Source organism: Microcaecilia unicolor, unplaced genomic scaffold (genome assembly GCF_901765095.1).
Source record: "Microcaecilia unicolor unplaced genomic scaffold, aMicUni1.1, whole genome shotgun sequence".
In the NCBI taxonomy this organism is placed as follows: domain Eukaryota; kingdom Metazoa; phylum Chordata; class Amphibia; order Gymnophiona; family Siphonopidae; genus Microcaecilia; species Microcaecilia unicolor.
In genome coordinates, this window is record NW_021963321.1 from 107,155 (window position 1) to 118,294 (window position 11,140).

Sequence of the window (11,140 nt, forward strand, 5' to 3'; positions counted from 1 at the left end):
ATAGCAGACTATGGACTTTTCCTCCAGGAACTTGTCCAAACCTTTTTTAAACTCAGATATTCTAACCGCTGTTACTACATCCTCCAGCAAAGAGTTCCAGAGCTTAACTGTTCGCTGAGTGAAACAATATTTTCTCCTATTATTATTTCCATGTAACTTTCTTTACTTTTGGATGTGTAAAAAATCGATTTACTTCTACTTGTTCTACACCACACAGGATTTTGTAGACCTCAATCATATCTCTCCTTATCCATCTCTTTTTCCAAGCTGAAGAGCCCTAACCGCTTTAGCCTTTCCTCATATGAGAGGCGTTCCATCCCTTTATCAGTTTGGTTGCTCTTTGAACCTTTTCTAATTCCGCTATATCTTTTTTGAGATACGGTGACCAGAACTCAACGTGATATAGCGATACAGAGGCATTATGGTATTTTTGGTCCTATTCACCATCCCTTTCCTAATAGTTCCTAGCATCCTGTTTGCTTTTTTGGCCACCACCGCACACTGAACAGAAGATTTCAGCATAGTATCTACACCGACACCTAGATCTTTTTCTTGGTTGCTGACACCCAAGGTGGACCCTAGCATCAAGTAACTATGATTTGGATTATTCTTTCCAATATGCATCATCTTACATTTGGCCACATTAAATTTCATCTGCCATTTGGATGCCCAGTTTTCCAACTTCCTAAGGTCTTCCTGCAATATTTCAGTCCGCACATGTTTTTAACAACCTTGAATAGTTTTGTGTCATCTGCAAATGTAATCATCTCACTCGTTCAAATTTCCATATCATTTATAAATGTTAAATAGCACCGGTCCCAGTACTGATCCCATGTGGCATGCCATTGTTCACCCTTCTCCATTGAGAAAAATGACCATTTAATCCTATTCTCTGTTTTTGTCCAATAACCAATTCCTAATCCACACCAGAACATTGCCTCCTATCCTTGGTTGGCATCTCTAGATGAGACTAGGAACTTTTGTTTCTCCGTGGCTGGAGGGGTAACCAGACGGGAATAAGGCTGCCTTCTGTTGTCTCTGATCCAAAAGAGGCAAAGGCGAAACAATTTGTAGTCCACCATAACCCTTCGATGTGGCAAAGGAAAGTTTATTGAACATACACAAACCCAACACAACCAAATTGTGGCAGGTGCCTGCATTAAGGTGTGATTTTTACGTATAAAATTAATAAAAATATAACTTTAAAATGTAACAAATACAAATTAAGTTTCCTTGTTTCATTTAGGTGAAGCCATACAAATAAAAAAAAAACCATGAATGCCGTAAAAGGCTATTCCAAAATATCTTTTTAGTTAATACTATCAATACACTTGCATGATACAGCTTCATGATCGAAATACATAGTGCTTTTTTTGTAGGAAAAAAAGATACCAGTACTCATTATGGGCGGGGTCACCATCTATGGCTCCATCCCTATGGTAGCCACACCCCTTATACCAGCCATTGTGCATATAAACAGGTATCATTGAAAATACTATACCAGTATAGGAGAAAAAAATAACTTGTGATTTTTTTTTCCATTATAAATAATTTCTGTAAGCTGTTACAGCTCCAGTATACCCAGTGCAAAATAAGACAGCAGATGTAAATTCTCAAATTGGACATATTCCAAACACTAAAATGAAAATAAAATGATTTCTGCCTTTGTTGTCTGGCGACTTTGTCTGTTCCCTTAACTCCGTTTCCAGGGCTTCCTTTCCATTTATTTCTTTACTTTCCTCCTTTCTTCTTCATTTCTTGTCCTACATCCATAGGTAAAAGCTGGGTCCTCCATGGACTTGACTGGAGGAGGTATAGAGTGTATCCAGCTTTTGCCTATTTTCTCCATCCATGTGCAGTTTTTCTCCTCTTTTCCCTTTCCCTCATCTCAGTCACTATGCATCTCCTTCCTCTTTCTTCCCTCGCATCCATCCATGTCCAGAATTTCTCCTCTCTCCTCCCCTCCATCCATGTTCATCTCGCTTCCTTTCTCTCTCCTCCTCTCCATCCATGTCCGGCATTTCAACTCTCTCCCCTCCCCTCCATCCGTGTCCAGAATTTCTCCTCTCTCCCCTAAATCCGTGTGCATCTCCTCCTCTGTCTTCCCTTCCCTCCATCCATGTCGATCATTTCCCCTCTGCCTTCCCCTCCATCCATGTGCATGTCCTTCCTGACTTCCCTCGTCTCCATCCACGTCCAGCATTTCTCCTGCCCTCCCCTCCATCCATCTATCCATGTCCAGCAACTCTCCTCTCCTCTCCTCCCATCCATGTCCAGTGATTCTCCTTTGCCCCTATCCTCCCCTCCCATCCCATGTCCAGAGATACTCCTCTCTCCCTTGTCCGCTTCTCCCATCCTCGTCCAGCGATTCTCCTCTGCCCTCCCCTAACCATCCATGTCCAGTGATTTCTCCTCTCTCCCCTATCCTCCCCTCCCATTCATGTCCAGTGACTCGCACCAGCCTCCACCTGCCCCCCTCTTCAGCCCCCAAGTTCCAGTTCCAACCCCAGCCCCACCTACCCAGCTTCCCAATAGCCCTCCTTTCCGTTCCTGCCGCCGCCCTTCGTTTAAATCTTTTATTTACCTCAAGTCGCAGCGGTGGCAGCAGTGAAAGCAGCAGGCTTGCCTCCAGCCTTTCCTTCCCTTATAGTGCCCCACCTTCTTCTGATGTATTTCCTGTTTCCGCAGGGGTGGGACACTGTCTGAGAGGGAAGGGAAGGCTGGAGGTGAGCCTGCTGTTTAAATATTTAAACGCAGGATGGCAGCAGGAATGGAAAGGAGGGCTATAGGGAAGCTGATGGTGGGCAGATGAGCCAGTCCTGGGAAAAAAAGGTGCCAGTACACCATACTAGCATGTACTGGCACAAAAAAAGCACTGGACATACATAGATCCAACATAGATATTACCAAACTCTTAACAGTTGGTAGAAAAATGATTGTGTGTATTTTGCTTTATCAATCTCTTGAATTAATCCTACACGTAATCAGATTTTATATCTCTTATATGTTATGTGTTATCTATCCTTAATCAGTACAGTACTATATAAAATGTGAAGCTTATGTATTATGATTCATTACAATACTATATAAAGTGTAAAGGTTTAATACTGGAATAAAATTTGTATACTAATTCAAGAGAATTATCTCAATATATCGATATGTTATCTTTCTTCTGAATCAATTAACACATACTGATGTGTCAATTTAAACAGATATTCAAATATCTTAGGGCCCTGTTTACTAAGGTGCACTAGTGTTATTATCACGCTCTAACACTAGAGACACCCATATGTTCCTATGGGTGTCTCTAGCGTTAGCATGGCTTAGTAAACTGGGACCGTAATGTTCTCTATTGTGATCTTAGAGATGGCAACTGCACCAAGTGGAGTCGCTGGTGGACATCACTGTAATTTTAATCATTCCACAAAGGAAATACTTTTTGTTATGTACTCAATTATTGAAAATCATTCAAACGATATGCAACAGAAAATAAAACTGGTTCAACTAAGTGATTTAAAAAAATAAAAAAGTGGGGGAGAGGATATACATGGGGGGAGAGGGAGTAAATCTGACTTTCTTGGGGGGCTCAAGGTGAAACTGCGGTGCCAGGGGTATGACGGGGGTGTGGCAGGTGTTCTCTTTTTTTTTTTTTTTTTTTTTTTTATAATGGCAAATATGGTAACCCTATATTTATGACAGGTTACGGGTTGTGACCCAAAGTATGCCTGTGGCTGTCACAGTGTGTCAACAACTCTGGCTGTAGCATTGGGCAGCAGATGCAGTGTCAAAGTCACATCTAGTTAAACTGCCCTTTCAATGCAAGTGTCTCTCTGGAGAAGATCATAGTAGCTTGGTGAAAGAACTGGGGGGAACTGAGCCACAGCAGTTGCCAGAGGATAAGCCAAAAGCCTTTGGTCATCCATCTTCAGGAGACTGCTGATTTAAAGAGACAGCAGATGGTCAGAAGTCCCATTCTCAGGTACACCAATCTTCCTTTTGTGCAGAAAGGAAGTCGTCCTTTCAGTTAGCTAGAGCGCCCAGTGCCTCCCATTCTTCTCTTCCTCTGATGGGAGAATGTCTTCAGGTGTTTCAGGAGGTGTGTGCCAAAATCACATCAGAACAGTGGGTTCTGGATAGTCTTACTGACAGTTACAAGTTGGAGTTCTCCTGCCCGGGTGCTCCTCTCATCTTTGAAGTCTCCTTGTTGTAAGGGAACCAAGGAGGTCGAGGTTCAGGTCTCTGTAGATTCCTTGCTGGCACTCCGGGCCATTGTTCTAGTTACCCAGGCCAAACAGGGAAAGGCAGATACTTCATTGTCCCAAAGAAGGATGGCACCTTTTGTCACGTCTTAGATCTAAAAGGTCTAAACTGCTGCCTTTGAGTGTCCCACTTTGATATGGAAACACTAAGAGCAGTCATAGCCTCAGCTCGTGGGAGAATTTCTTACCGCATTTGATCTCAAGGAGTCGTAGTTGCATATATCCATATGGCTGCGGCTTCAGCGGTTTCTACATTTTGCGGCACTAGGCCATCACTTACAGTTCAGGGCTTTGACTTTGGTCTCACCATGAAACCAAGAACATTTACTAAGGTTGTGGTGGTGACAGCCTTCCTTTTGTCCCAGGGAATCAGAGTTCACCTGTATCTCAACCACTGGCTCATTTGTGTGTTGTCCCATTTGGACAGCGTGGTAGCAACAGACAGAGTTGTCCATCCGCGTGGCAGTTGGGTTGGATGATAAATTTGAGAAGAGCAGACTAACTCCATCGCAGACACTGGAGTATCTGGGCATTCTATTCAACACAGCAAGGGAGAGGATCTTCCTCATGGAACACAGGAGGTTGAAGCTGGTTAAACAGATTTGCCGTCTCCTTGGTGAAGGCAGGCTCAGGGTCTAGGACTACATCCAGGTTCTGGGGCTACGACAGTAATGATAGATGTGGTGCCATGAGTAAGGGCTCATATGCTGCCTTTGCAGGAGACTCTTCTCAGCCGCTGGTCTCCCGTATCACAGAAGTAGGACATCCATCTTCCTTGGACACTGGTTGCCAGAAGGAGTATGCAGTGGTGGTTGTTACCCAAGAATTTGACCATTTGAGCTCCCTTTCCAATAACACAATGGGAGGTGGTGACAATGGACGCCAGCAAGTCGGGTTGAGGAACTCATTACAAGTTCCATCTGGCACAGGACACCTGGACAGAACAGAAGTCTCAGTGGTTGAAAAAATTGCTTGGAGCTCAAGGCAATGAGGAATGCCTTATGCAACTTCACTCCCTTTCTGGCAGGGGCCCTGTCCAAGTTTTCTCCAATAATGCGACTTTGGTGATTTGTATCAACAAGCAAGGCAAGACCTGCAGCTGTCCGATAGCAGTGGAGGCAACCTCCCTTATGAGTTGGGCGGAGAAAAATCTTCTCTGTGTGTCAGCAGCTCACATCGCTGGGTCCTTAAATGTTGAGGTAAACTTTCTCAGCAGGCCTTCCTTGGACCCAGGTGAATGGGAAATATCCAGCCAGGGTTTTCAGCTGATAGTGGACTAATGGGGTTTTCTGCTTCTGGACTTGATGGCGATGAAAAAGAATGCCAAAGTGCCCAAGATATTCAGCTATCGGAAAGAACCGGGATTGATGCCTACTGCATCCCTGGCCAGAGACATATCTTCACTCCTTGGCCCATGGTAGGCTGTGTGTTGAAAAGGATCACATTGCACCGGGGTCGAGTAATTCTCATAACCCCGGATTGGGCATGGAGGCCCTGGTGTGTGGACCTGATTCATCTACTAGACAGGGATCCTCTCCGTCTTCCACAGGTTCACGGCCTACTGAAGCAAGGTCCAGTGCTTATGGAGGATCTATGCCCCTTTGGTCTTACAGCTTGGCCGTTGAAAAGGTTATTCTGATTCGGTCATTGCTACCTTGCTTCAGGGTTGGAAATGTGAGGGTGTGAAGGATGTTCAAAGGCTGGTGTTATGAGCACAGACTTTCTCCCTTCTCTGTTCAGATTGCACACATCCTATAGCATTTCTCCAAGTAGATCTTCAGAAAAGATTGGCATTGGGTTCTCTAAAAGTTCAGGTCTTGGCTTTGGCCTGTTTCAGCGGCCTGTTACAGCAGACATCTCTTGCAGCTCACTCAGATATTGTTCATTTCTTGTGGAGAGCAGGCTCCTCAGAAGTCTCCTTTTGAGACACTCTAGAAGGTTTCCTTGAAAGATCATATTCTAAAGACAGCTTTCTAGGTGGCTGTTGTGTAGGCACGTAGGGTTTCGGAGCTTCAGGCTCTTCTTGGGATCCATTTCTCCATTTTTTGGAGGTGGGGGTCTACCTGTGCACAGTTCCTTCCGAACGAAAATGGTATCTGCATTTCATCTCAACCAATTTGTGGAGCTTCTGTCCTTTCGCAGAGTGCTTAGAGTCCTCATTAGATATCTGGAAGTCATGAATGAGCTTCACAAATCGGACAGGCTGTGTTTTTTGGTAAGCAGAGGCTTGGCCGCATGGCTTCCAAGCCCACAATTGCTAGATGACTGAAGAAGATTGTGTCAGCTTATTTGCTTTCGGGGAAGCTGGCTCCTCAGGCCTTGCAGGTTCAATCTACAAGGCATAGAGCAACATCCTGGGCAGAGACTACCTTACTGTCTCCAGCAGATATTTGCAAGGTGGTGATGTAGTCAACGCTGCATTCCTTTGCTAAGCACTACAGGGTAGATGGTGCGGCACATTTGGAAGCCAGATTTGGGTCTTCAGTCCTCAGAGTGGCAGCACCAGGATCCCACCCACTCTAGAGATTGCGTTTAAACATCTACATGTTATGGAATAGTGTGACGTTACATAATGGAAGGAGAAATTAGGTCTTACCTGTCCTTCCCACTATTCCAGAGGCCCACCTGAGGTTTCTGAGATGTTTAGTTGTGTAAAGTAATGGGTCAAATAATGACTGTCGCCTTGTTCTCTTACAGATGTCCAGAGATGAGAGAGGTCCACATGTGTTTGCTCATCTGGTTAGTGTTAGGTTAGCAAGTTGTTTAAGGTTGTTGTGTTTATTCTGAGTTTCTCCTTACTACTTGTCTACATAAATACTGAGGAGCTGGACTGGAGGCCAAGAGAGAGAGATGGCTTAGTTTTCAGTTCTCTATCTCCACTTGCTGGTGGTTGGACACAACTATCCCACAGGTTCTAGAACAGTGGGAAGGACTAATGGAAAGAAAATTCAGGTAAGACCTAATTTCTTCTTTCAATACTATAGTCAGAGAGAAGGTAAGGAATTAAGGGGTCATTTTATTAAGGTGTACTAACAATTAGCTCACACTAAATGCTAATAAGTCCATTTTATACATATGGGCTTCTTAGTATTTAGCGTGCATTAATCCCTTAGCACACTGTAGTATAAGAACCCCAAAGTATATCTTTTGCCATTTATGCATATATTTGTTTTTATTACATTTTTTTGTTTACATCAGTATTTTTAAAAACACTGTTACTGTGTGGTGTGCCCTTCAAACTATTCCAGGAACAGACAAGGGTCCAAAGTACATCATAGTGCTTTCACCTCAATTGACTTTAGTAATAACATTATAGTAAATATCTAGGTGTAAGATTAGAAAGAAAACATTTTGAATCTCACACATTCTTGTTGGTAACTCAGAGTATAGAAGTGTCCCATTTTAAACACTACTGCCATAGTTCGTTTCATTAATTTTTAACAATTTGAGAGTACAATGTGAATTTAGGCATCAACCCATGGCATAAGCAATACCTTCCCTATATATTTATTTTTCCAAATATTTTCATTACATCTATATGCCTTCCAAATTATTAATGAAGTGTATTTATTTATTTTCCTGTTTAGACACAAGTTGTCTTTTTTTTTTGTCATTTCTTGATAAGCCTTCTGTTCTTCCAGTTGGTATGTCAGATTTATAGTATGTGTTTTAATTGATTCAATTAGGTCAAAGATAACATACATAGGCATTTTGAAATAATTCTCTTGAATTAGAATACACATTTTTATTGCAATAGCAAAGCTTTACATGTTATAAATATTGTTATGAATTATAATACATACTTTTATTTGAATACATAAGCTTCATATTTTTATGTAATACTGTACTGATTAAGGATAGATAAGACACATGGAGTTTACTAAGCCGCTAATGCAGCTGGCTGGCTGTCCGCTAGTGCCGACAAAGCCCATTCACTTTGAACTGTGTCAGCAATGCCACGCAGAAGCCGCTAGCACGGCTTAGTAAACAGATCCCATAATATGTAAGTGATATAAAATTTGATTACATATAGGTTTAATTCAAGAAATTGTGAGCTTTGCCCACTTTCTCAATCGTTTTCCACCAACTTCTAGTTTGGTAATTTATATATTGGATCTATATGTTTCTATCATACAGCTTATTGACAAGTATATTGATAGTAGTAATGATTACAGAAGATGTTTTGGAATTTTATGTACAAATAGATTTTAATTTTCATATGCATATTTGGTTTCCAGTACATTCTTCATGTTCATCATTTCACAATGGCATTTGTTTTTCAACAGCATGGCTTAATCTAAGTTTCCTTGTTTTAATTAATTTGTATTTGTTACATTTTAAGTTATGTTTGCATTAATTTTATTTGCAGACATCACCCTCCTGATTCAAGCATCTGCTGAAACATGGCCATGTTAGGTTTGTGTGCATTCAATAAACTTCCTTTGCCATTCCAGTGGATTATAATCATCTTTCTTCATCCTCATTAACCCATTCTCTCTCTGGTCCTGAGCATGTATCACCTGTATTATGTGCCCATGTGCAGCCACTGTGTGCTGCTTGAACCTCGGGGGCAGTACACGGTCCATCATTTTAATGGGTAAATATTTTGCTATATAATACAATGCCTAGTATAAGCACCTTGTGATTGCATTAGTAAGGAATATTTGATTTTGGATATCAGGATCATAGATCACATGTTTTTGCTTTAATTGTTCACAATTTTCAAACTTTGCATTATATTTTATAGGCAAGATCAATAATGCTTCAATCAACTTATCCACCTTCCTCATCTGCCAGTAGGGTAAGATTGCAATCTGCTTACTAAGGAGGACATTTAAGATAAGACTAGATATGTCTATGAGATTAGTACATTACTTTAGGGCTCCTTGTATTAAGCTACGGTAATAAATGGCCTTAACGCACCCTTGTGCAGATCATTCCCATGCGCTAAGGCCATTTTATTATGGGTCTGTAAAAACCCCAGTTTTCTATTTATTAATATCTGTGTACCAATGTTGCCATTAGCATGCGGCCATTTTTAAAGATTACTATGGGAGCATTTAAATACACCTATTTTGTAGGCAGTAAGGGCTCCCACATTACCTGTGCGCTAACCAGTTAGCATGCAATAATGTAGTAGGTGTGCTAATTGGTTAGTGCAGGAATGCCCGCTCTCTGCTCATGACATGCCCTCTCAAAAAAATTAAAAAAATATTTTACCGCACACAAATTTCAAAACTAATGAATGATGCTTTTAGCTTGTCCAACATTAGGCCATTTTGTTTTCTGTATTAGGCGCACGTTAATGCCTAATACTGCCTAGTAAAAATGACCTTGTGTAAGGTACCTCAACATGTACTCAGTTAAAAAATTAAATAAAATTTAAAACAAAATAGAAAACAAAATACTGACTTATACAGAATGTATGCTGAGTGTAGTAAATAGTTAATTTGGAATGTGAATCACTTCCATCAAAGTATTAATACCACAGCTATCTCAGTGCTTGTGAGAATATCCAGCAAGCAAAATCAGATGTAGAAATCTTGTAATGTAGCTAGTAGGCAGGGAGAGTTGAGAGTCCAAGTCAAAATAAAGATAAGGCATCTTGTTTATAAAAAGTTCAGTGTCTGGATCTGTAATTATCTATATATATAAAAGGCACCACTGAAGCCTCCAGCCGGAAGTGTGAAGCGCCAGAGATATCCGGTTTCCCCATGAGTGAAGGAAAACAGCACAGCACGAAATCCCAGGAAACAGTGAAGGACTCAGAGGGGGGAGGGGAGAGAGATGCCCTCACTCTCTCTGTAACAAAACACAGAACAGCAGGAAACAACACTGAAGGACTGGACTCGGAGGGGGGGAGGGGAGAGGGCAGAGGGCAGGGACACACACACTCCCACATGCACACTCTGAAGAAAACCTTGCTAGCCCCCGTTTCATTTGCATCAGAAACGGGGTTGTTTTTTTTTTTACTAGTATTGATAAATAGAATTTTGACTTAGTAGAATACACTAACGCCTTCATTTTATTGTGTTGATTAGAGACCATCTTGGTGGCCCTTTGAGATATGTCCATGTACCCTGACGTTAGCTGTGTTATGGCCATTTGTTACCCAGTGGTTGGTGCACATATATTTTCAACGAAAGCGAAGGTAAAGTCTTTTTATGTATATACAGCTGAAATATGTCACATATGGAACTGTGAAATATTTTTCTCCAATGGGCTCTACTTTCTACCCCAGCTGCTTAGTAGTAAGGATGAATCTCATCTGACTTCCAACTTCACTTGAAAATTCAGTAGCCTTTGTAGTGTATTTTTAATTAGGGTAATTAAGAATATGAACCTCATGTATTCACTTCCTTTTTTGTAGTTATCATTAAGCAATATACAGCATAATATTTTATTTCAAAAGAAAAGCAAACAGAAATTTCTTTAAATGTGTTGACCTTTTTTTTTAAATTATTTTTTACTCTCACAGAAAACCAAACTGAGAAATTGCACTGTTTATGGTTATGAAGACCCTGAAGATAAAGCACTGGAAGATCCTGTGAGGCTGTTCATGAATCAGCAGTGGTTACTTTTGCTGCTTGTAATTACTATTTTAATAATTAGCTTATATGGACTAATATTGCTGATCCTTGAATGAGTATTAGCTACTGGGGTTGCAGTTAGAATACAATATATATACCACCCCTGAACAATAGGAATGGTTTTTAAATTAAGCAATTTTAGAATGCAACTTTCCCAGTTAGCATTCCACCAAGACCTGTTTTAAGTTCATTGTATATCTCAGAAATGAAGTTACTAGTTTCATGAGAGACACATTGAAAGTATGGCATGGAAAGTTTTGTAATAGAGAATCTCTTAATTTTGAGATTAAT

At 41.1% G+C, this 11,140-nt stretch overlaps 1 protein-coding gene across 1 annotated transcript in view; it reads left to right on the forward strand.

Annotated features, from left to right (window-relative positions):
* LOC115459185 (acyl-CoA-binding domain-containing protein 5-like) overlaps positions 1–10,937 on the forward strand; it is a 44,725-nt gene extending 33,788 nt beyond the window's left edge. Inside the window, exons 4-6 of the mRNA XM_030189048.1 lie at positions 9,007–9,060; positions 10,301–10,410; positions 10,738–10,937. Of these exons, the coding sequence (XP_030044908.1) occupies positions 9,007–9,060; positions 10,301–10,410; positions 10,738–10,750 (177 nt within the window). The 3' untranslated portion in view covers positions 10,751–10,937. The remainder of the gene's footprint in view (positions 1–9,006; positions 9,061–10,300; positions 10,411–10,737) is intronic.
* Positions 10,938–11,140: the final 203 nt, after the last annotated feature.